The sequence below is a fragment of the Amia ocellicauda genome, chromosome 18, assembly GCF_036373705.1.
Source record: "Amia ocellicauda isolate fAmiCal2 chromosome 18, fAmiCal2.hap1, whole genome shotgun sequence".
NCBI lineage: Eukaryota > Metazoa > Chordata > Actinopteri > Amiiformes > Amiidae > Amia > Amia ocellicauda.
Genome location: NC_089867.1, coordinates 18,442,656 through 18,469,213, shown reverse-complemented (window position 1 = coordinate 18,469,213; position 26,558 = coordinate 18,442,656). Strand labels below are relative to the sequence as shown.

Here is a 26,558-nt window from a genome sequence, read left to right as displayed (position 1 = left end):
CATATAGCAAAACAAAATTGCAATGAAAACTACCAAAAACAATTACATTTAGCCTAGTAATTGTTTTCATTTTTGGTTGTATGTAGCAAATAGTTTTATTTTTTCAAACAGTACTCACATTTCTCAACAATCTCACATCTGTAGTGTTGTGGTTTTAATGTATACAACAATTCACATAGTTAAAAATAAAAAAAATACAATAGAAAAACTTCTGAGTATGCATTATGACAGCCTGCCTGAATAGCAAGCATGCACAATCATTTTGCAGTGTTTTACATTATACCCGTCATGTTTGAGATCATCTGGTTAGGCTTCTGAGGATAGAGAATCTGTAGGTCTCCACAAGTAAATTAAACCCAGTAATAATCACAGTACTCGGGTGTTTTGTTCTGCTAATGCACTGGTTGTACCTTTATTGTTACCTCGTTCACTAAACAGTTCAATGGTGCAAGATTACCATACACAGAATTAGATAGGCTATATCTGCATTACACATCTAGGCTATACAGCGAATGGATTATAATTAGTACAAATACATGAAATATATTTACATTTTAATTCAAGCTCCATACAACATATATATTTACAAAATAAGTATGAAAATGAAGCAAATCTGACAAAAAAAAAAAAAAATGTACAGTTAATGTTTTATTTTTTGTTACTTTAAAGGAATGTGTCAAAGAGAATGTCAACTTTTTAGTTTCAAATAAAATTCTTCCTGTAGGGGAAATTGTTTAATAGATCAGGATCGCTGGAGTGTTGCTCTTTGAAACTCTGCTGTAATCAATTAAAATAAGGGATGGTAAGCAGTTTAGTGTGACAGTTTGTGAATAAACACCGTGGAGTTGAGCTGCAAGTTGTAGGCCCTAGCCATGATTAGTTTTAAATATTTGAAGATACTACCTGCTATTAAAAACCTAATATAGGCCCACTTTCAACATCGTAATCCTATAGTATAGAACTAGGCTATCACTACACATATGATTTAAGTTCTACTAATAAATGACCTCTTAAAGAAATCATGTTGTTTGAAACTAGTTGACTTTCTCGTAAATGGAAGCACAAAAATAAACAGCTCCCAATAAAAAGCAATCTTGGACTACAATGTTTTTTTCTTTAAAACAATGGAAAAACGATGCATACAGGCAACATCCTATTGACAGTACATTCAACATTCTCTCACAGCAGCACTCGTGCCTGTCCCATTATAAGATTACCACTTTTGGTTCCCAATTTGACAATCCCCTCATTTTTGAATAAAGACTGCTTCATTTTGTTCAAGTATCATTACTAAGCAGAGTTTGTGGAATGACTGATATTGATAAAATGCAAACATTTATCCACCTGTCTGTTTCAGCCTACTTTGTGCAAAAAGCTGCAAACTAATATATACTGTATATATGTACACAAACATTGCAAATGAAAATAAATACATTTAATAAAACAGTTAATAGAATCCATAGGTTATTCTATAGTTTAGTAAACCAGTAACTCCAAGAAAAATAATAATAGTAATGAAAATCTTTGCTCTGATAAATCTCACTTGGTGGAACTTGTTTTGCATCGATGTATCATTTTAGTTTCCCAACCTACTTCAATATTTTTAAGAGAGGAAATATAAAATTACCTCCCACGCAGTGAAGATTACATTATTCTCTAATCTTCTACAAGAAGATATTCGATTAATTTCAGTCCAACAGACTTTGAGTATTAAACTGGTTAACACTGAACAAACATTCGGGGGATCAATCCCAACTGCCAACAGAAAGTTAATGTAAACGTTGTTTGAGGTTATGTGGTGCAAACCTCTGTTCTAAAGGCTGGCTGACCATAGAAACAGAGCGCTCCTTCAGTATTTACACACATCTCCCATAAGAAAACACACTTTGACAAGAAACCTGAGGGAATTAAGAAACTAATTTACAAATAAAATCACCCCTTCAAAGGTTATTCAGGAATAGTACCAGATTCTCTATGGAATGCAAGCAGAAGAAAAACTGCAGTACTATATTAACAGAAGTGTTACTAAAAAGCACACACAATTCACTTCCTCTCTGCTGCTGCTCCTAATCTGAATCCATCTTTCTGTAAGTGTGTCCACAAGCAAGTACTGCTGGTTGGCTGGCCAGAGTCATGCATTTCCTAAGGTCACACACTTCAATCAACAATCTCCCCGGCAGTTTGACACCACGAGGAAACTAAACAACTCCCCCTTCAACCCACCTGCAGTAACATCACACAAAAAACACAGTGCTATAAAAACAAGTGAAGAACAATCTTAAAGACACAGGTTTATATCTTCAATAAATATTTCACGTTCTTTCAGAATGAATTTCCATTGGCATCTACGATTTCAGTTTGTCAGATTTATGGAGTGCAAAGACTTTCAAATATGTCTCTATAAATAAAAACAAACCAAAAAAATACAAAAAATGACTAGCTGATCAGAGTCCCCCCCACTCACACTCTTTTCCCTTCATATCCTGTGAAATGTCTTCTATACTCTGCACAATTCAGAGGTGCAGATTCAAAACACAGCTCCATGCCCAGTCTTATTAATGCGACAGGGACTGGACTATACTTAAATCAGTGCCTGCAAAGTATGCAATTTCAAATTCACTATCAGTAGTTCAAATGGTCATCCACGTCTATCCCTTCATATTCTTACTGGTGAGGAAATGTGCAAACAATACTAAACCCTTTAGAAAAATCAAAAATTATCTCCTCACTGTAAAACACAACAGGTAAGCAAAGAGGTCTTGTGTTTACTTCATAATTAGCGAGGCTGTGGAAACAATCTTACCTGATCTATAAAAGACACTGTACATATTTACTTCTTCACTGCTAATATTCATTTTGTGTTTGTGTGATTTCTTTAAGGGATATACATAAAAATAATGTTGTAAGTGGTCATATAAAAAATAGATTAAGAATACGAGTGAGGATGGAAGCCAAGTTAAGTGTGGATGTGGAGTGCATTCAGGGAAAGATACCCTGGACATTTCATTAGCCTGAATGGACCTCATCAAAATTGCAATTCTCCTACCCAACCACGTCGAAACACTCTTTCAAAAAGACATTCCAACCACTCAGAGGACCAAGCTGTTATTGGATCAGACTTCACTGCTCCATGTATCTAGTCTCTCAATGCCACTGCGGTTTCAGAGACAGGAAGAAGTGAGAACAGCATTTTGAATGCCAGTTTCATTTTGGCCAAACTTTGCTTCAGTGTAATCCCAAACAAAACCCTTCAGGAATATTAAGGAAGATACAAAGAAAAAGAAAACAAGAATTGAGGAAGGCAGAGTTACTATACAGACACTGATAAAATCATTACATTTGAAACTTACATATACAAAGGACATTCTTTATATATAATTTCTTCCCCCCTTTGTATGTTGTTTTTCCTGGTTAAATGGTTAATGCCTAGGAATTGGAAGGTACAACAATTCGGTCATCAACACCACAGCTGATCACACAGCGATTTTGGGTACATCCGGTTAAATAGTCATGCAGCGTGAGTGCTCTGTGGGCTGGAGGATGTGTCAGTTCCTCTGTCTGGCACTGCAGTTAGAAATGTTAAGTGCTGTTTTAATTGGCCATCTGTCAGCCATTTTGGTATTTTGTTTTCTAGCTGAATACAAACCCACTGCCCTAATAATAGGTCAAATTCTCTCACCTCTCTTTAATTTTTCAGTTTCTACTTTTCGTCCGTTCTAAATTTCGGTAACTCACAGAATATCAGTGTTTGGCACAGTACTGCACTTTGTCTAATCATGTGCAATCCTGCAGGAGAATATGAGATGCTGTACCACCTCCTCAACTGAAACAAACTGGATTATCACAGGGAGCCAGCGTGCATCTTCACTCAGTGCCAGACCGGCGGCGCTTCACGGTTCCTAAGTCTCTTTGTATGGGTGTGAGATGCTGTGTTGCCTACTGACAAGGCTGTTCCCTCTAGTGCAAGAAATCAAAGCAGCAAAGAAACTAAATGGTCATCCACATCCATGACGGCTCTGATTTTCAATATTCAAACCAGAGAGGAGTGAAGTGAGAACAGTAACCAGCAGCAGGGCAGATAATTATCATCTGTTAAAAATATAATTTGACCTACAGTATACATGGGTACGTTCAATTGTTGCAGTGCTGGCATAAGGAAAGTGCACACTTACTTTTAAATGTCCCCCCGCCCCCCCTCCCATTCATGTTATTTTTATTTTGCTATGTAAATGAACCTGTTCTTACCCTGAGGACAGCCACTGTTACCATGCGGGTACGAATCAAGAATGTTTGAGACTGACAGATAACACTGATAGGACAACCTTACAGACACCAAAACTCAAGAATCTGAGAAAACTGTTGAAGAATCGTGCACACATAACTAGACTATTACAACATGCTACTAGTAGAAGTTTAAGGTATGACATAAAAAAAGACCAAAACAAAAACACAAAACAAAAAAAAAAGAAGGTGGGGGAGAGGAAAGGTAACGCAAGGAAGGGTTTTGGTAACTCAAAAGTTGCTTCAAAGGAGAGTTAAGCCACAGGTCATACATACAAGAGAAAACTGTCAAGAATCACAAAGATTAATAAGTGTTAACACTTGGTATCTTCAAAGGCGAGTCAGAAGAATGGGATCTTTATTCCCCACAGACTAGAAAGATATTTCTCAATTCTTCAGCTGCACTGAACGCCGTCTTGCAAGCTTTGACCTGGGAGGAAAATCACAACAAACATTGGCATATGCGTCAGTGTTGCGGTTGTTAAGCTGGGGTTCACAGTGATCGGTTTGTAGAGGGTTGCCTGTCTTGGTGTATTATCAGTCTATACGTTTAAGCTTCTTAAACAGATCTATAAGCTGTCACAGTGCCTTAATCAACAGTTGAGTAGTAATGTTTAGTCACAAAAAGACTACAGATTCAATTATATCATATTATATAAAGTTACATAATTTAATAACTGGATCACCATATGTATAGAGTGTAATATATGGACAGATATAGAAAGGTGTCCCTTTAAAAGGAAACTGAAACTGTACCTTATTGTTCCTGCTAGCAGTGGGTTAAAGGCATATAACCAGTCATTCATATCTTTATCATTGATAGCCTGCAGGAGAATTCCTCGATGCTTTGTACACACTGCAAATGTGTTTGGCGTCTGCAAGAGAAAATACAAACACAGGTTGTACTGCTGCTGCCCTGAGCTGAGAGGACCAAGACAATGTTCCACTAAACTTTCATTATCGTAGTGATGCAACAACAAACGGTCTCGCTCAATGACATACAGCTGTAACCGCAGGTGGAAGTGTACCTTGTTCATTATTAAGTTTCAATCTTTTTTAGATTTTAAGGCAAATGCAACTATAAAAAAAATGGTTGATAAACATCAGAAATTACAAAACAAAAAATGAGCGGTGTCTTGTCTGTTTGTAGCACAATCGATCACATCAGTGTGCCAGCACATCCAAATGGCTTTTTAATGGAATTCATAAACTCAGAAGTCCTGAGGAGAAAACTTATGTAAGCAAAAAGATACAGAAGAACTCACTATTCACTGAAAAACTGAGTTTCTGCTTTTGTTTTGTTCTTGTGTGTATCAGGAGCGGTGATAAAGTGAGATGTGTGCACTCTGTGGATGTTAACCCATCCCAAACACAGGTTGCAGAATCTGTCCTGAAAGTGCCAATGCATAACTGCTGTAAATTAATCAAGGCCCCATGTGTGGAGGGGCGCAGTGCCGGCGTACCTTCAGCATGGCCTGCTGGTCCTCGCTGTACTCCACCTGCGCAGTGGACAGGTTCAAGACGCCTCTTTCCACTGGGTCCTTGTCGTTGTTGTAGATGAAGACGTAGGGCCGGCGTACCACCACGAAGTGCTTCACCCACGAGTTGGAACGCGGCTCCATGAAGCTCAGGTAGCCCTTCTTGGACACCACAGACCTGCAGAGCCGAGAGGCAGAATTTAGTACAATGGGAATGGGTTAAAACTCCAGACAATGTATTAACCTCCTTTTTTTGGGTCAACTACCTATTCTATGAATCAGATGAATGCTGTGTTACTATCTACAAAGTGACAGAACTCACAGGCATGCTGCACAATGACAGAAGATTTCCCTGCTTATTCCAGTTTACATTTCCCCTCTGTTGTTTGGAAGGTATAAATATAAATATTTATTGCATATGGCACACACTGCAGCAACCCTCCAGTCAGTGGGCGGCAGGCAGGCTCACCCAGGCCTCATTTCCTCGATGTCTGGGACTAGGTTGAGGAACTCATTCTTGCCAGCTCGAGCCAGGTAGGATGTCTCCAGGGTGGGCACCATAGGGAAGTTCTCATAGTCCGGGCAGGAGGGGCTGGAGGCCCGGGAGTTGGCCTCTGGGGTCCTGCAGAGAGAGAAGAAAGAGAAAGAAGGGTGAAGAAGGGGGAGAGACGAGGAAAGAGAAATAGAGAAAGGGGAATCAGCTGAGCATGGAAGCAAGAGGATCCATTACGGCTTCGCACAAAGAACAAGCCATTTAGCTAGGGCTGTCCCGAAGGGTACATTTTTACCTTTGAAAGTTCGGAACTCATTACCAAATGAAGGTTCGAAGCGTCGTTGGTGCTAATTTGCATAATTTATTGATGACGTCACATTAGCTACTAGTGTATAGATTTGAATGAAAATCCTATTTTATTTTTTATTTTTACAGGTAATCCATTTAACAAAATATAACATCTCCTTATAGTTTAAAAGTGATCTCGAACAGTAATCGTTTTTTTTTTGTTGTTTTTTTTACAAGCACATGGTTTATTGATTTTATTTGCATGAAACATGGTAACCTTCAAGTAAAAGCACCTTACTCATAATAAACTGTATGTGAAACGACGTATGTATGCTATCTTTAATTTGTATTTTATCCAATAAGGGAAAAGTGTGGGAAATAGCAAATCGGTGTAAAACCCTTTATGAATATATACTGGTGTTCAGTGTATTTTTTACTACTACTGAAAGTAGTAAATACTAAAGACACCGGACCAGTACCATAACATTTGGGTTAACTGTAATTAAAAGACTCCCTTCTACAGTTCAGTTTGTCAATGTTATATATTATACTGAATAATAATAATGGCTCAATTGGAGCTGCATAATAAATATGGAATCATCTCCAGTCCACTGCTTTCAGTTGTATGCAATCGACCCATTAACACTAATAAATAATGCATAATAATTTAAACTTATGTTGGTTAATTGATCCCGGAAAATGCCTTTTCCTCCGTGATATTTTCAGTTGCAAATTTACATTAAGTTTTTGGAGGGTCTTCCGAAACACACAATGTTGCCACAACGCTGTAGCAATGTAATTTACATTGCCACACACCATTCTACTGCCACAGCTGGGTTCTGTGCATTGAACAAAAAAATCCAAAACGGCAAAACTTTGTCGAAGCGGATAATGAAACAATCAAGCAGAATAACGCAGTAGTGCCACAGGCACTCTGGTAGGATAGTGCTCTTTCATAAGAAACTTTTTTAAGTGATAATCGTATATTTTCTTAATAAATTGTTTAAATGTAATCTGGTCCAATGCAGATATCCAACAACTTTTATTTAAGCAATGGGCAATGTTTTAATTTAGATAGTGGGACACCTAAAGTGTTGTTTAGTATTGTAAATCTCGCGGGGGTTTCCAAGGAGTAAACCCAACTCATCATTGCAGGTGCTGCAAAAAATTGTTGTATTAATTATTACTGCAGTGCACACAGGTCTCAGGGACTAAACACACACACACACACACTGACTCATTCTTCCGCCTTTATCCCCTCTCCCTACGCTGCTCCCACCTCATTGCCTTTACACCATTACCCCTTTATCTGGTGCGGTGGCACACTACAGTATTCAAACACTGTCACTTTGTATCAACAAGAGAAAGAAATCAATGTGATTGTCACGTGACGAACCTTTGAAGGTTAGTAAAAACCTTCGAAGGTCTGGAGACCGAACGAACCTTCGAACGTTGGAACCTTCAGAGCTCTTCATTTAGCAGATGCTTTTATCCAAATGGACTTACAGCAGCTAAGGGATGGTGAGATATCCATTAGCGACTGCTACTGCAGAGACACTCACAGTGCACACAGCAGCGTGTTCACCAAGAACAGGTGAAGAGACAACCGCATGAGCGTGGGGATGATTATTAAAAACAAAACAATGAAATCCATCTGCAAGTCCTTACTTCTGATCAATGGAGCTGCACCTGGAGTCGGCGAGGGAGGGGCAGGTGGAGGATGGCGTGAGGGTGGCACTGCTGAAGCTGGACACTGAAGGGTCTCTGCCGATGGGAGAGATGTCGGAGAGCTGGAACAGAGCACGGGACACCAGGACTTACTGACTGACGCATGGCTGGTTTTGGTTAAGCAAACAACTTGAAAACAACACATAGTTTTGTTCTGGAGATTTGAATGTGTTGAGCAACACATTTCACACACGCACGGTTGGCACTGCGATTTGTCTGTGCGGAGTGATTCTTGGCAAAGTGTTTCCTTTTACCTTGCAGTCGCTAATGCTGTTGCAGACCTGGTTGTACTCTCTGTTGAATGTGTGAGTCAGAAGTCGCAGGCACTGAAAGGAATTACAGAGATCAGGCATCATCAGTTTAAACAGCACTGATCAAATACTGCTGTTTATATAACAAAATAAATTAATTGGTTACAAATCGTGTGCTACTGCAGACAGTAAAACATTTCCCTCTGTGTGGGGACTGTAAAGAGAGCCCAGTGGGTAAGCGTGCAGTTTGGCAGAAGCAGCTGGAGGCAGTGAGGGGGCGGCATTACCTTAGTGGCGAGCTCCTTCTCACGGTCGACCAGGCTCTCGATATCGGCAGAGTCGTAGCCGCTGCTCTCGCTGGGTGTGATGGCGCTCTCGAAAGTGGTGCTGGAGATCTGTGAGGAGATGCTGGTGGAGGTGCTGAGGGTGCCACTACTCATGCTGGGGGAGACGGACTCGCACAGGGATTTGGGGACTGTCTCGCCCAGCTTCTCCCGCAGCAGCAGCAGATGTCGCGTCTTCTCCACCTTCGCAGAGACAAACGAGCAAAGGAATGGTTTCAGTACTTGGTGAACCCAAAGGATTTGAACATTTTACACACAGGGGGACTCATGCACACTGAGCACCTGCTCTTGGAATGTGCATGCCATTCTCTGTGGCCATACTGCCCATAAAGTCCAAACTCCAGTTTTGCTTTTGATTGCTCAGGTTTGCTGCAGCAACAAAATCTACAATGTGGTAAGTGGCCTATCCTCTTAGTGCTGCTGCATATTTTCAGTGACGTGAGCTGGATGTCATGCATGTGGGGATGATTCCTTTTCCTGCTTGTAGTGGCTGTAACTGTAGAGTCAGGAGAAATCTCCAGTGTACAGGCCATTCTTTTTTTGTTTTTAATGTGTAAGTGATACCTTTTTACCATGTAATGTGGAGTGAGTTCTGTAATCCAATGTCACGCAAAACCCATAAGCTACAGCTATTATTGTCCCCCCACTGTGTAAATAATGACTAATCTACCACTCTAAATCCTCTTACAGCTGGAACACAGATAACTAATTCGAGTCTCGATGATTCCCTGCAGGTTCCCAACCCTCTCTGCTCTGCCTGACAAATACAGTCTCCACAGTGTGACATCACATTCACAGCCACAATTATTCAAACTACATCTCGTACACCTCTGTACACTTCAGCCCTGGCCAAACTGGATCTTGGTTACTTTGGATTGACATAGCTGGCAATTGAATTGAAACTGAGGAGGCATGGAACACATTTTGAACACCGCTCTTATATCATCTCAACCCACCCCCCTGAAGCCTGCGTTTTATCATTCGTCTTGAATCCAGCTTGCTGTTACCAGGTTTTCAGTGGGCAGAAAGAAAAAAGAACCGACCCAACATTCTCGTTTATTCTTCAGCGTTGCATTGGGGTGATGTTTTGTTGTTTGCCTTGTCAGCAGCTGCCTTTCAACAGTCAGGCAGGACAAATATGCATTATAACTGATATCTCCCTTTTCCTTGCCATTAGCAAATACCTCGTGCAGCAGCTCCAGTTTCTCCAGCTCCCACTGGTGCTCCAGGATCAGGCTGTCCCCGCGAGGCCGCCAGCCGGCGAGGTTCTCCTCACCCCTGACATAGGCCACCGATGTGTCCAGCACCTTCCTCCTCCTCCTCTGCATGCCTGAGACACCACAAACACACACAGTACAGCCCTGTCACTATCACTGTCCCTGCCTCCGACTCCAGCTGGCGTCCTCATGGAGAGAGGTTAGAGACACAGCAACCGAACGCTGCCACACAAACACCAAGACATCCAAGTAACATCCACAGCCACAGCCAACAGCTGTGAGATTACCTGGCAAATTTCTATTGTCTAAATTTGTTAAAAAAAAGCTGTAGACATGATAAAAACCATGCAATCACACATTGTAAATGAAATTAAGAAATGAATGGGCCTATTTAATATATTTTAGTAGTTAATATGCCTATTTAAGACTAAAACTACTCATGAGATCCATTTTCCCATCAGTTAAATATATATTACTATGTGTTATTATATTTATTACTCGCAAACTAATTGTGAATATCATCATTAGCCAAGACAATCAATCATCCATGACATTTTACTCCCCAGCAAAGATTGTTTTCCCCAATTACAGAGCCTTTTCTCAGAGTACTGAATAACTAAAGGAGTTAAAATGAATGCTTGTCAGAAATCTAGCTCTTGGTTACCATGAAGGCTTACTGCAATGTTGATATTAGCCTAAGGGTGAAGTATCGATTTTGATCTTAAAGAGCTAGCTCCTTATGGGTCAATACAATGTTACACATTTAGAAATAATCAGACTGCTTGAAAGCTGATTTATATGTACAAAAAAATAAAAAATAAAAATCCTTCAGTTTGAAAGTAGACAGGAGCCCCCCTGCACATTGCTGTGAAAAGCAGACTGGGACCTAATAGCTTTCTGGCAATAAACAGACAGCGAAGGAGTGCTGTTACAATACAGACAGATTCTGAGCTCCAGGGACACGAAGGATCTAACAGGGATATTTATAATTGTAACAAACAAGCTGAACTGCACTTGTAAACAGACAGCTGGTTCTAATAACAAGCATCAGTCATGCATTATTCTCATAAATAGTTTTTTATGTTTTTATTTATTTTATGTAGGTTAAATCAAGATATTTCCAGGGATAGATCGTTTGTGGGTTGCGTAATGGTCGGAAATTTGTACACACAAAGCTGATCATCACTGTGACTTGCCTTTGCATCATTGGTGCGCACGCATATGCTGCAAATAGTGATAAACTAAACTAAATTAAAAATTAAAACTAGGCCAGCTGTATTTTAGCATAAGGAGCACCAGACACCTTGTGGAGTGAGACACTGACACTACTCACCTGGACTTCCTGTGTCAGCCATTTTGCACAAGCTCAGCTCATAGATCCCTGTCACTCGGTTACTGTTATGAGGGGAAAAAAAAAAAAAAAAAAAAAAAAAAAAAAAAAAAAGTGTAAGCACAGGACCACAGAGAAGCAGAGCTCAAACAAGACAGGATAGGTCTTGGATCTTACCAGTCAGGAGATTTTGAGTAGCCACTGCCAAATAGGTTCCTGAGCGAGCGCGGGGGCGAAATCTTAGCGTCTCGTGAATAGAAGACCATGCAGACGTCTTTGGTGATGATGGCGGGCTGGATGCAGTGGTCCAGCTAGTGTAAATAAATCCACAAACAAACAAATAAAGACTATGTCTATGTAAACATAATAGACAAACCCCAAGCCCTATGGTTGGATGACATGGAGCACCTCCGATCCACTCTTAACCACATTGCATTGCTACAACCATCTGCTTCCCTATTCGGGTAACTCAATCACTCAAGACCTGAACCAATGAACTAATGAAGGAGATGTTTTACAGACACTGTAGTGGGAGTAAGCTTCCAGGTTCTACAACCAAAATAATACAGATAAATCTAAGATTAGCCCTTCTGCATATTTATATCCTATGTAAATAACTATTTCTCCTTTGCTAGTCATATTGTAATAATGAGAATACATGTAGTAAGACCGCACAACTGAGTAGAAATGGCAGCACAGATTATTTCTTGTTATAAGACCTTTCAGTAGAGAGCATGCTGCCTGCAGTCTCTGAACAGGTGACATCTCAGTGCAGGGATGGGAAAGAGTGGGGCGCTTATCTTCACAGCATGATGCTATGCCTAGTGTGAGCTCCGCATAGGCATGCACTCAGACAGTAATCTGTCCTTAGTGAGGGTCGGGCTAAGAGCTCAATAATAATAATAATAATAATAATATATAGTGTTTGTCATAAAGCAACAACATAATAAAAACAAATCAGCTAGAAAAAGCAATCTGAAACATGCAATTTAAGATCAGATTTCAAAACATTAGCTGTTTTTGCAATGGTCTGGTGTCTCTTTCCATAGGTAAAGGGCAGGTGACAGAAAGCCCAGCTGCCCATAGTCTGCAGGTGGGTCCTTGGGACAGCTGACATGGGGCTGTGAAGTAAGCTCACCTCCAGGTACGCAGACAGAGTCATGTAAATCTTCTCGCCGTATGGAGTAACGCGGTTCAGGAGGAGGGAGTTGTGTAGGGAGCTGTCCCACACAGCTTCAAAGCGGTAGAACGTCCTGGCAGGAAGAGAGGCAGACATTACTCACTGGGGAGGGATGCAAGGAATTAGGTGCAGCTGGCTTTGACGTTTGGGTCCCCTCTGGTCTTATTCATGGGGTCCATCTGTTCAAATCTCAAGAAACCTCTTGCGCCTCTTTCCCTACCAAGCTAAGAATAGAGTTTCCTTTCTCCTGCTCTACTGCTTGGTGTTACTAAACTTCTTAGGACTCATATTGGGGCATACTTAAAGCCAGAAGAACAAAACAATTTCTGCTTAATAAAATCAGAGATAGCTACCAAGAATATATCTAATGGTGAAAGTCAAAGGATTTATTTTTTTTGTTTCTTTTTGTTTTTGTTTACAGGGGGTAAAAAAAGACTGGGCAGATGTAAAACGCACAAGAAACTTTATTAAAGGATTGTAGACTGCTAGAATGATTACATCAGCAGCTGGAAGCCTGGGAGTACGAGATAGTCGGACATAAAAATTAAATGGTGCAGACGTTTGTGCTGTCAATGTAGTCCTGATGTCCTCACAATACACCAGGACACATGAGGTAGTGAAACAGAGTAGAACTGCAATTGTTAGCTGGAGTCTATAATGGCACTCCATTAGAAAACAGACATTTACACCTCTAGGACAGAAACTGGTCTATAAAACTGACAACAATATTTATAAGTATAAAGCGGTTTTACACAATAGCAATTCCCTCTCAGCTAGACACTCTTCACTATTTTGTTTATGTGGGGGAATAAATGACCACGCAGACTTTATTCAGTGGCCCTGTGATGTTTTTTCATCCTATATCATCCACAATTACATTCGTTTTTTTATAGCCCTATATGCAGCAGGACTGTCTGCTGTTCGGAGAGACAGGTCCATTCATCTCCCTGGGTCCTGTGCTGATGCTCTCTCTCATTGGTGACACTAAGTGCTCTCCCTGCGTGACTCACACCAAGGGCCCAGCTGCGACAGCGCTAACAGCCTCCTGAATAGAGGAGGGTGACGCAGGTGCCAGGAGGAAAACCACACTATCTCTTCAAGTGACATTGATGAAGTCATAAAAAAAAGGCCCGATAGATGCGATGTTCGCCTCAACAGCTTGCGAGAGACGCAGCTTCGGACGTCAGCATGTTTAAAAGCACTGAGTCACACCGCCTGACGTGGAGCACAGTGGTAGTACCCTTACACAGTCTCAGTAGTGTGTGTGTCCTTGGTTTACATGTTGTCCCCCCCCATGTACTTGGTTCAGTGCTATTATACGCTCACTTCACAAACACAGTACAGCAGAAGGACTGAAAAAAAAAAAAAAAAAAAAAAAACTAACAGACATAACTAAAAAAAAATGATTTGGTTTATTATGTTATTTTATAAGAAGCCCGATACGTTATTCTTTCATGGATTGTAGGAATGAAAGAATAAAAGGACATTAGATCATTTGTGGTCTGCTTCTTTGTTTAATACCGATTATTTTGATCACACACTCGATTTACCCTTTATATCTGCACTATATAATACACTACTGTCGCTGTAAGCCCATGAATATCAGCAGTGCACAAAGGGCATTTGACTGCAAATTGTATACTGAGCATGTTAACTACATTCACATAATAAGGGGATAATTACGTTTTCCACTTTCACTTAATACTTACAGATATTTACAAATCTGTAAAGAGAGAAGAAATAAGTGTGGGCTTCACAAGTTAGGCTGTACATATGAAAACAAGGCCCTTATAGCTGTGACAGGCAACATTACTGTAAGTGCAACATCCTTTTAAACAGTGCAATTTAGGAGAGGCCTGAGTTCAGGAATGATTAAATTGGAGTGATGTAGCTACAGTAATGTAATACACCACATACACAGCTGAAAACAACATAATAAACAATAAAAACTAATACTTCATAACAAAACTAATAGCAGAACAGATGCAGATGATAAAACACATCAGAAAATGAGCAACAGCATAGTTTTTCAAAGCACTACAGGTGCCATAAAGCACTTCTTATAGAAAGAGCTTTATGTCGCCAATTAGCAGCCAGTGAAATACCTAGGAATATCCTTATCAAGACAAAGCCTGCGAAAAAAACAAGGAGTGTCCGTTAGCAGCCGGAATAGAAAGAGGGGAGAGAAAACAAAACAAGGCAGAAAATGTCAAAGTACAAAGCCAAGCCAAAGCAGAACAGAAACACTCAAGCAAAATAAAGAACTAGATAAGGAATGTAGATAAAGCATGTAAAATGGAACATACAACAAGAAATACATCTGGACTAGGTCAGCAAGACATGCACCCACATGTTAATGTTAATGTATTATTTCAGACACAGCTGATCGACGTTTTGCCAAGCATATCAAACAGTCCACATCTGACACGAGATCAAGCCTATTCATCCACAGCTGAAATGTATTTTAGTGTGGAAGCAATACTATTCTCTCAGTAGAACATAGACCAATACAATAAAACATAACTACCCAGTACAAAATGTCTCTAAAGCATTTTTCTGTTCATCCACCAGGGGTCTCATGTTCACTGCTGTACTGACCTTCACACATGCAGGCTGTTGGAGTCACTGTACAATTCCCAACAAGAGTATGTAAGCAGCATGACTGATTTTTTAAAGAGCAAAATATTACCATTTCCTTGTTTGTTTGTTTTTTTAGCACATAAACCCAATAAATCTCTTTATACAGTTTACAAAAGGCGGTTGTGATGATGGGTCTAATTTGCTGGTTGGCTACAAATGGATTAAAGAGAAACCCTTCAAAAAACTGAACCAGGCTTATCGACTCATCGGGTGGGAAGCTCACGGAAATCCCCCTGCCTCCTACACCGCGGGGGCAGCTGCTATGGTACACAATTTCACAGATGCCAACTTCATACCTCTTCCCCATTCTCCTGTGTCCCCACTTTGTATGAATTGTGGATGGGATAGATGCACCAGCATCTTTCAAGGTATATTTAGTTCTTTTAGGAATTCGAAAGCAATGGATAAACGGCTACAAGACCACATTGCAGCTACAGCTACCGTGGGTTTGGCTTGTATTTGAATGGATACTCCCTAACTAAGGACGCTGAAGATAATAAGATCGAGTTTCTGTCAGTAAAGAAATAATAGACTTCTCTGCCACATCAATGCTGATCGATGCTGGTTACTGTTTTTTTAACCAGCTGTCCCCAAGCCAAGGACAAAAGCTCCAGGCTTTTCTCAGAGTGAAGCTGCCAGGCAGTGACTTACCTGTTGGAATTGTGGGATGATTTTATATTTTTGGCTGAAATAATATTCAGAGACAAAACTGCATCTGCAGCAGCATCATCCACTTCTGGTTTGTTCCTGATGCGACCTGGATTTACAAATAAATAAAACAGAATTAATATATTACTTAAAAGAGGGGTTTCACTTCACGCACAGACACGACCAGTTAAAAAATGATATTAATTTGTGTACGATTGTCAGTCATTCTTAATGCCTTCTCATGTCCGGCCCACTGCATGGCTTGGCCTCTGAGCTCCCTGTAACTTCTGGGTTCTGATGCTGTTGCCTGGCAACTTCTCTGGGTGGCCAACGCGAAGCCACATGTTCTCATACAAACAAGTCACCCTCAGTAATGACATAAATTGATACAGGATCCGGGGGAAGGATCGTGGTTAGCATTTTTGAAATAACACTTATGTGTGGATATATATAAAAATTGGCGCAGTGCTAGGGTGAAAAGGCTAAGAACGATCTATGAATCATGGTGACAGTACATAACAGCCCACAGCGTTACTCCTTCCCAGGATGCTTGACAAAGGAGCCGATCACATGAATGGCTTTGACTTTCTAAAGGGTGTCTTTCGTCAAAATGTAGCCCATTTTTGCTTCCACCTGGCTGTGGCGCACTGTCACTCCTGGAACAGCTCCTTCTCAAGGTCGTCCCCCGCTGGGGCCCTGCCCCTCGAGATGGAGCGGCAAGGTGGAAGTTGTGTGATTGTGTCTGCTACATAGGCGGCCCTGCAAGAAGCCTGGCACTCAGCCCAGCCTCTGCAGAGAGGAGGCTTGGCAACGCTCGCCTCAGCTGACACGATTACTCCTCAGTGGCCACTGCAGCCCTGGAAGCAATCCACACACTTCACAATGCAGGCTTGTTTTTTTGTTAGTTTTTTTAACACGCTGCTGTTTTCTACTTATAAGCATTTCTTCTTCCTGTATAATCCCTATGGAGGCTAGAGTCTGCTAAATGATAAGCATCACAATTATGAGTGTAATTGTAGCTCTTCCAGTTTTTGCTGGCTCCAAAACGCATCCGAAACGAATAGGCAAGCAGTATGAATGCCTCTGGTTTCCTCCAGAGACTGCTCTGGCTCTCACTCACCGACCACCAGCTCTCTCACGTCCTTCCAGTGCAGCTCGCTGCCCTTCTCGTGAATGATGGTGACTGTGATCCTCCTCTGAATGCCCTGGGGAATGGAGACAGTATCCTTAAATTCTGTACCTCCCTCCCCATTATACATTAACCACAACTCAGCCTCGAACTTACAACTGAAATTAAAATTCCTTCCCCTTGTTTACAAAATGGCACTTCTATTTCACAACACGTATTTAAAACTATTTAATATGACATTAAACTGTTCATTATTAAAAACACTTTAAAATATATTGTTCTCATATTTTCAAGGCATCAGGCAAAAGAATGAGGATAGAAACACAAACCTGGTGCAGAAGGTAGGTGCCGTGGCAGGGCAGGCCTCCTGTGTGATCCACCACAGCCGGGATATACCTGAGGGGAGACCAGACCGGAGACAGTGTCAAACCCGGGACCAGAGACAGAGACCAGTCCAGGGACAAACACATCGGGGAGGAGGGGGCATTTCCCTTAAGAAAACTTACCAAAAGTAAACCTGCACTCTCATGACAGGCCTCTTGCCTTTAGCTTGCATCATAGTTTACTATAGATCTCCATGCCTAGCCACAATTTCACTTAGATTTTCTACACTGTACTGGTTCTGCCATTATTTAACACAGTACACACTATAATAAGGGTCGTTTAGCTAACTGTCACACACTGTCAGAAACCATTCATCATCGCTGCAGTTTGACTTACTCTCCTGTGGGCTCCAGTTCGCTGATCTCAAACCACACCAGCAGGTCATACTTGCTCACACACTGGCCAAGGTTGGGCTTGCTGATGGCATTCAGCTTCGTGGCTGGGACTGCAAGTCAAGGGCAGGGTCATTAATGCAGGGGAATGTACTTTTGTCCCAGAAACACAGGCCCCGATCACATCTACCACTGGAACAAAGTCCTTTGAAACACAGTGACAGAATTACAAGTGTTGCTAAATAATTGAATGAGTTGCTAAAGTGCTCTTGAAAATGTTAAATAGATGACTTTGAGCCTGTTTCACATTTTGATTCAGAGTTTGTGACATTAAAGGACTTGTACACCTGGTGGCAATTGAATCTAAACAAAAAATGACAAGTTGATAAAACAGCCTTTTGTTTTTTTTACAGCAGGACACGGGGACACAGATTAATGGAATCAAAATTGCATTAGACCATGGCAAATGTTGCATTTCAATACACTTAATGCACTACTGATATATGTAAACACAGCTAAATGGGATGTAATAGGAAAGGAGCAGTGAAATCACACTTTATTACAATTTAATCTGTGCAAGGGTAGCTCAGCTGCCTGGGAAAATCAATACTGTTTGCAAGTCGTCTAATGAGGTTCTGCACTAATAACTTTTCACTGCTTACTTCCCTTCAAGCCAGATCACCTCTCAATAATGTTGCCACACGTTTCATGATACAGATGTGAAAAGAAACAGATTCAGGCATATGGAGTGCATCTCTTACAACCATCCTTGTGCGAGTAACAGTGTAATCAAACTGTCTTATCATTGGAAATGCAGTCGTAGTAGACCCTAAAAAGTTATTCTTATTTTTTCTTTATCTCATCATTTGTACAGCATTTCACTGCCTCTTTACTCAGGCCCAGTTACTACTACTACTACTACTACTACTATCATTACTATTATTAATACTAATCCACCTAACCTGTTTTTACCCTGACACCACAGATTACAGTCTAAGATACAAAAGACTAAGTGATATAATCAATATCTCATTTAACCTAAAGCTACTATTCAAGCACCCAATCCTTCATTGTGATTTCTGTACTCAAGTGGAGAAACATTAACTTAGTAATTTGGTATCAGGGCAGAAGCAAAGCTAAAAAACATTCATCAAATTGATCCATACCATTCATACGTCTTGAGATAGGAAAATCGAACGTTTTACGAGAAGAGAATCATCAACGGGTATACTTTGAATCTACCTGGAAAGAGCTTGAAGATCTTAAGGGAATATTGAAATGAACACCACGACCGGAACATATATACAAGAACAAAGATTTAAACTACACTTTATTACCAAACGTTGTTGGGACAACAGACAAATGACAAAACACAACTGTGAAGGTGAAGGCCATCCTTGGTCATGACTGTTGTGTCTCCACCAATGCAGTTAATAGTGCAGCAACAGAAACTGCCGATTTATTAAATTTACAGTTTGTGCTTCTGGGGGATTGAGTTCAGGACCCTGAATGTGCCACGAGGAGCTTTGAACTATATTCTCAAAAGGCTGCATTGCAATACTCTCAGCTTTGAGGCCCAGTGAGCAACAGTTTCTAGATGCATGGAGCCCTCATTAAATATCATCAATGCTGGCAGGACCCTGTTATCCAGAATGTCCCAACACACCCTGGCAGCAGTCACGGTTGGCCTTCTTGGAAATTAACTTCCACACGATGTAATATGAGCCATTACTGGTAGAAGACAGCCTGTCTTATTGCTTCAGTTAAAACAGTGTGTACCAAATTTGTTTTGAGTCCCAGGGAAGCTACTAGCTGAGTTGGCACGAGGCAGGAACTGGGCCACTACAGCTCTGGGTGGATGGATTTCCTACAGGGGAGGAAGGGGTGCAGGCCTACACTACACAAACACGGCACAGCACTAAACTGCACTGGTCACAGCTTTGCCATGGCTCATGCCACATTACAAACCATGGTGTCTGGGCACTGTCAGCACGGGGCTGGTGGGAATAGGCAGGAACGGAAACTTTGACAGCTGATCGGCACTGTCCTCAAAACTAGCGACTGCAGAGGAGGCCAGAGCGTTGGCGTGCTCCGACAGAGTGTCGAGAACGTGCACGTTAACGTAACCAGTCATGAGGTATTTAACCAACTCAATCTTTCTGGCATGGTCTGAAATGAAATTGTATAAAACAAAAAACAAAGAAGGGTAGGAAAGGGCAGTAGTGGGGTTGGGGTAGGTGGGGGGGGAGTAAGGGAATGTCAAAAGGAATTGGGGAGAAAAAAGGAAGATACAATGCATGAAAATATGTAAAGCAAAAAATAAACAAAAAAAAGGAGACAATACATTTAATACAATGATTAATGATAGGGATTTTTTTGGTCATTTAGTTAGAACTGATAAGTATTTCATGGATGCAGTCATAAAACTAGAAATAATACAAAACCATGCATAGACACGAAATGTAAGAAATAAAAGGGTGGGGGGGTAAATCTGCCTTTCAACTATTTCATGCTTTGGTTCTTAGTCATAAAATCCATTAGATTATCCTGTAGGTGTATTTTACACAGCGTGGTTAGTTAATTTGTGGGGATCCCGCTGATGGACCCCCACAGCCATTGACTGTTCTACCTCCGTCTGAAGTTTCAGTTCTGTTTAAATAACAAATGGCATTTTCTCTAATCATGGTGTTAATCTTCCCACACCCTTGAATCCCGGCCCGAACCATGCGGTCTGAGGACAGTCTGCGATCTGATTTGAGCAGAGCCTTTCTTAAAGATAATACGAAGAAGTAATGCCAATCTTGTGTCATACAGGCGTATTAATCACATTTACAGCATGGTGACAGGCTGCCTCTGCAGATCAATAAATCATTACTTTTACTGAACGAGTGGAACAAAACAACCTGGGTTTCTGTAGTGTATTTTTGCATGAAAGCGAATTATTTTTAAAGCAGACTAACAATGCAGCTATAACCTTGTTCTTTATACTCTATTAACTGAAGAGTTCATGTCAAGGAAAACCCACTATGGAAAAAGATATGGTGACTGTAAATGTAATTCTGCAGAATGTGTTAACCCGGAGTGACAGATTAATGTCAGGTAGCATCATCACAGCATACCTTCTGATCAGGATACATTAAACTCACATACCTGGCTTTGACAGCGGCATAGGGGGAGGAAAGTACTTCCGAGATGGTGTTAGAGGACTGTGGAAAGAACAAGAGGACACTGAGTTAGCACACAGAAACCCACCCATCATCTCACTCTGACACTCTGGGTACAAACACTGGTCTGCAGGAAGAGCAGCAACCTGACCTTCAGATGTTGCGTTGGGTTACATAAAAGGTACATTAGTGAGTGTGCGTGTCATGTATTTCACACTATTGTGAATCCCGGAGTGTCTACTGTTTCTTTTGAAGGGGGGGTTATAGCGACTCCTGCCACTGTCACTTATAACAGCAGGCATCACAGACAAGAAACAGTGAAGGACTGCAACTCTCGTGAAAAGGTGTGAAAACAACGGCAGTAGAAGCAGGGGTCAGACATACTCAAGACTTCTGCTTTCATTGAAAAAGCTTTCATTTCACGATCCTCTGTAAATACGCTGTAATTTATCAATTTATCAAAGTATCAATATGGAATTCACAAAGCCCTCTTGTAAAAAATAAAAGACAAGCAATAAAACATGTTTTAAGTAATTTAACAATTTACTTAGTATGAAGTTTGGTTTAAGAATTGGAACAGTGATTCTTTATTATATGTGGTACCAAAACAAACCGGTGGTAATATGGTCACATGACTGCGGCTGGTGCTGTGTGATACTGACCTGTTGAGGTCCTGTCCCTGCAGATGTAGGGGGTGCTGCTGATAGTGTCCAAACACCTCAAACACTATCGGCTTGGTCTTAATGTACTCTATGAATGACTCGGTCACCTCCACGGCAATCTGTAGGGCAGGGAGAGGACTTGTTTAAGTCTTACACAGTTCAGACCTCCGACTCATTAAACACATTTCACAATTATTGTGCATACACAAACTATGCTTTTATTCATGCTTTTAGTACACATTAATGTGCTTTTCCCATGGTTTACCACAATAATGAAGTATACTTCAGGAGGGGCTACAAACCTTGCATTCATATCTGTTCATGAATGTAAAATTTTTCTAACAAATGCTACTTCATTGATTTTTACTACATATTCCGTCATCACTTGCTCTCCGATATAACTATTTATGTCACCAGACCGTGCCAGTTGTGTTCCAACAACAGTTTAATAACTACAGACACTGAGCTGTGTGTTTTTCAAGTGAATATTAAAATCAGGATAAGGTAAACACCTTCTCCAGCACTGCTTTTAGGTCTCTGGATTGCCCCTGTCAAGGGCTGCAGCATCTGATGAAGGGGCTCTCTTGACTTTAACCAAACGCATTAACGATGTGTGCTGCCTTTAGTGTTGGAGTGGTACATGAAAAGGGATGATCAAAGCAGTTTTGTGTGTGTTTTTTTTTTTTTTTTATCTCTTTCTTCCTTTTGTTGCTTTCACTTTACAGAGACGGGCCTGTTTGTCTCAGGCCTGCCCTTGCTCATTCATGACTCACGTTCTGTACGTGATAGAATCCCAGAGGGGACCCTCGTCCTGTGTTCTTCAAGGGCTCTGTGGAGAATGCTTCATCGTGACGGTGGAGGAAGCTGTTATGAAACACAGACAGAACAGAAGGCGTTACTGACCAGCACCTCACTGACAAATTAATCTGCTGGAGATACTACTGAACAATCGAAGACATCTGCTGTGCATATAGATACAGAGGAACACAGTATGACAGACCAAGGACACAGACACACACATGTATGTATATGTATAATGGATTGGGATGGACTGCCTAAAGTCTTCTGAAGACTCACACCTGCCTCAGTGTGACAAAACAGGGTGGAGCTTAGCCAGAAGGTGGATGTGGATGATTATGTCACTATCCTGATGTGCAGTTTGAAACACTGTGTGAATGCTGGCAGGACTTACTTGAACTGGCAGAAGATGTCCGCATACTCAGGCAGGATGCTGCTGGCCTGCAGGACTGTCACACGGAAGGTGAAGATGCTGCCCACCTCCAGCCCCTCCGACAGGCCCTCCACACCCAGCTTGGTGTCCATGTTGGGTAGCTTTAAATCTGGGAAGCAAATAGCATAAACCCTCTACAACACTATGTATGAGCCATGCCTCACAGCTGGGTGTTAAATAACAAAAATACGTAACGTCAAAGCAAATTCCTTTTTTTTTTTTTTTTTTTTTTTTTTAATGATTTGTATTAAAAAACATCTCCATAAAAACAAAAAAACAGAAACATTATTGCTTGCTGTCACGGTAAAAGGTCCAAAGATTTTCACATGCAGCAGTTGAGATCAATGCTTACTCATTTCATTCATTCTGTTGATTTCTTCTGAAGGTGTTATGACCTCTGTACTTTGACCTTGACCTTCCACAATGCGCAGCTCCTCTAGTGAGAGCCCAGAGCGAGTCATGGCGGCTGTGGAGAAATCGCTCTGTGACAGGAGGGGAGAAAAAATTGAAGTAATTACCCTGGGGATATTAGCCAACAAAAATAAAAATCAATAATACCAGTTAACAATTACATTTGGTGTTATTTCCCAAGAAAAAAAATATAACACACTTAAATACATTGACAAATATATACACGTGTGGGTCCCTTCCATGTTTAAAACAAACAAACAAGAAAATGGTTTCACTTTCATGACAAACATTCATCAGACTATTGATAGGTGTTCAAAAACATCCAATTAATGATCTCTTCTCCCTATCCAGCAGTTCAGTGTAAACTGCTGTGAAGGTGAAGTAATTAGCACAGCTAGTCCTCTGGGGTAGTACTGGCTGTTCTGATGTCTGTTTGAAGAAATTGTATTATTAGTGGAGGAAATAACTTACTGTTTTGAAGTACTCGTCATCAAAGGAGATTTTCGCTGTGCCTGACTGTCTCACCCCTGATCCGTAGTCTGGGGCTTCCTCATCAGCTGGAGAAAAACACACACACACACACACACTCATTTATACATCACTGTGATGACGTATTACCTGGGTTGGTTTAACTATCATTAGCCTCTGAATGATAAAATAACTAAGACGTAAAAGGAGTCAAAGCAAATCCTTTTTATACTTTGCATCTATAATAATGTATTATGTGTATAACTTGCAGTTTTATCACCACTATGATCACTGAACTTCATGTGCACAGAAGTAACTTAAAGGCATGAATTGGAGTGGGCAGCAGCTGGTGTGGACAATTACAGATTTCTGTTTACCAGCTTGTTGAAATTATCATTTAAACTATGATATCCTAGTCCTGATTGATAGGGCTACGATTGGTAAAGCAGTGCTGACCTGCGATGGCCTGTACCCCGACCCGGAGGAAACCACGCACATCCCCTTTCTCCGTCACTATGGCAACTCTGTGGACCAACGGCACTGGATACAGCAGGTTGCTCAGGTACACAAAGGCCCTGTGATGGAGACGGAGACACAGATACAGACACAGACACTCAACAGGCATGTCAGCAGACACCTCTCATCTCCTCCACCCTTTCAACAGTAATCCCCCCTCTCCTCCTTTCTCTCTGCAGTACCAAGGTCTCTTCTGCGTCACACCTCATCACAACACACTGTCTCTGTCCACTATCGAGAGTTAAGAGGTATATTGGGAAAATGATAATGCTGGGAGCTATACAGTCTGCCTGTCAGTCACATTCCCCCATACACCCCCTACAAGTGTGTCAGATGGATTGTTTATACTGATTTGCACGTGGATGTATATTTGACTCTCTGCTACAAAACCTGATGTAACAAATCCAGGATATTCCCAGCCGTTGAGAGCTCTTCAGTACAGATATTGACAACATAGATACTGCCTCTGTATCCCTCAGGGAGTTATCTGATGATGTAACTCTTGCATTGGGGGGCTTCACACAAAGAAAAGGTACAGCATTCTCCCAGGCTCACAGCCCACAATAATATGAAACTGAAAAATAATACCAAAGCAAAAGGGCCTCGGGGCTTCAGTTGCTTAAAATGAAAAGAGTGTGGAATTTCAAACATTTAACAAAAATGAAAAATAAGAACATCACACAAATGCTGAAAATCAACAAGCAACAACAAAAAACGACAACTCAGATCTAAAATGTATATTAGTTAACAGCATGAAAAACCAAACAAATGTAAACCACAAAATTAATGCAAAACATTCACAACTAAAGAAGAAAAAGCCGCTTCAGTCTGTATAGAGTTTCTGTAAAATAATATATAACTGAATACTGCAATTGTTTCCTTTTCTTTTTTAACACATTATATAAAAAAATCATAAACTCCTTTCTAACCGTAAGTATCAAAACCAGGAACACCAAACTCATGCAGGTGATGATTTTATTGTTCTGTAACTGAGAACAGACTGAAGGACTTTGCTGTCAGTCAGACTGGTGAGGTTAAAATGGCATGTTCACAAAAAAAAACAAATGGAAAACAAAAAACACAAAAACACCTAAATACACAAATTAAATACATAACTTAAAAGGTAAGGTTAAATAAAATCCAATGGAAAAAATCATTGGTTGTTAGAAGACACAGAACACAGAAGGCCGTTAAAACACATCTCCACTTTTGATTTTAAGCTAACTGACTAAGAAGCTGAGCTGTATGCCTTTCTGGCATTAGTGGGGACTCGAGTTATTAAAGCAGGTTGTCTTCCCAGGAGGGATCTGTTAAAGAGGCCTGGGGTTGGAGTTCAACAGCGTTGGCTCAGGAACTGCACAAGAAACCCCCCTGGCTCTGTCCTGCAATTACAGACAGTGCATGGATAAACTAATCCTGAAAACCATTAACCAGGATGGAGGTGAATAAAAAAAAAAACAAATCTGAGTACTTCATGCTTTAATGCCACAGCCGTAAAATAGCTAGTCCACCTGCTGAAGCTTTAGTGTTGCCCCCTGCCCCTCCCCGCCTAAGTGGACCTCACCGACCTGCCCACTAAAATGAACCAGGGGGAACGGTCGTAGAAGGGGTCTTGGCCGTCGCCGCAGATGTCCGAGCCCTCTTCCGTGCCGGCGTCAGAGCCCGTGTCATCTACAAAGGCCTCGTCGTCAAAGTCTTCCATCTCATCCTGCTGCTCGTCCGCCAGCTCCGTGATGTCAGAGTCGGCCGTGGAGAAGGTGGGCGAGGGCGTGCGGTCTGCCAGGCGCTCGTTCACACAGCCGTGGAATATGGGGGAACTGCCACGCCAGGCAGATTGAGGAGGGGGCGGTAGTAGGGAGTAAGAATCGGAAAAACATTTAATACAGAGGGACACAACACCACTCGGAGAACAGCCGAAACAAGACATTTCTTGTTTCTTTTGTTCAATAATTCATGCAAGGATTCTACAGGAAATGCCTTCCCATCAGCCAGTGTGTGGAGGTCGATACAGTGGTTTGGAAACCTATAGTTCCTGTTTATCACCCTCCTATACATGACATTATACCTCACGGAAAGGAGGGTGATAAACAGGACCTGTAGTTTTCCAACTGTAGGTACTGGACCTAAACAGGAAGTGGTATGGGAAAACCAGTAGCACGAAAGGCTTTCAAGACTAATAGGAAAGCTCTTGTAATCGCAGGCACCATACTGTTGAAACCAACCAATTCAGCCAATTTGATCAGACAAACTGAATGAGGAAGACTGATAAATGCATTGATCACGTTATCACTGATTCACTAATGCATTACTGAGGTACTGTTTTTGAGCTGAAGAAAGGACTGTTTAGCATTCCTGGTAGAGCTGCTGTAAAGTCCTGATTAGG

The 26,558-nt window shown here is 41.2% G+C and overlaps 1 protein-coding gene across 7 annotated transcripts in view; it reads right to left on the bottom strand.

The window, feature by feature from the left end:
- Positions 1–382: 382 nt before the first annotated feature.
- Positions 383–26,558, bottom strand: part of kif1b (kinesin family member 1B) — a 97,147-nt gene continuing 70,971 nt past the window's right edge. For 5 of the 7 annotated variants that reach the window (XM_066691086.1, XM_066691085.1, XM_066691088.1 and 2 more), the window contains 23 exons: positions 25,744–25,992; positions 24,116–24,234; positions 23,663–23,748; positions 23,133–23,262; positions 22,742–22,889; positions 22,323–22,413; positions 21,550–21,668; positions 20,874–20,929; positions 17,728–17,836; positions 17,337–17,403; positions 16,999–17,083; positions 15,882–15,987; positions 12,549–12,663; positions 11,588–11,721; positions 11,414–11,475; positions 10,048–10,193; positions 8,807–9,046; positions 8,523–8,594; positions 8,209–8,330; positions 6,229–6,381; positions 5,745–5,937; positions 5,038–5,156; positions 383–4,711 (listed from right to left, as the gene is read on the bottom strand). In XM_066691086.1, the coding sequence (XP_066547183.1) occupies positions 4,669–4,711; positions 5,038–5,156; positions 5,745–5,937; positions 6,229–6,381; positions 8,209–8,330; positions 8,523–8,594; positions 8,807–9,046; positions 10,048–10,193; positions 11,414–11,475; positions 11,588–11,721; positions 12,549–12,663; positions 15,882–15,987; positions 16,999–17,083; positions 17,337–17,403; positions 17,728–17,836; positions 20,874–20,929; positions 21,550–21,668; positions 22,323–22,413; positions 22,742–22,889; positions 23,133–23,262; positions 23,663–23,748; positions 24,116–24,234; positions 25,744–25,992 (2,764 nt within the window). In that variant the 3' untranslated portion in view covers positions 383–4,668. The remainder of the gene's footprint in view (positions 4,712–5,037; positions 5,157–5,744; positions 5,938–6,228; positions 6,382–8,208; positions 8,331–8,522; positions 8,595–8,806; positions 9,047–10,047; positions 10,194–11,413; positions 11,476–11,587; positions 11,722–12,548; positions 12,664–15,881; positions 15,988–16,998; positions 17,084–17,336; positions 17,404–17,727; positions 17,837–20,873; positions 20,930–21,549; positions 21,669–22,322; positions 22,414–22,741; positions 22,890–23,132; positions 23,263–23,662; positions 23,749–24,115; positions 24,235–25,743; positions 25,993–26,558) is intronic. The other 2 variants (XM_066691090.1, XM_066691091.1) reach the window with 1 other exon arrangement.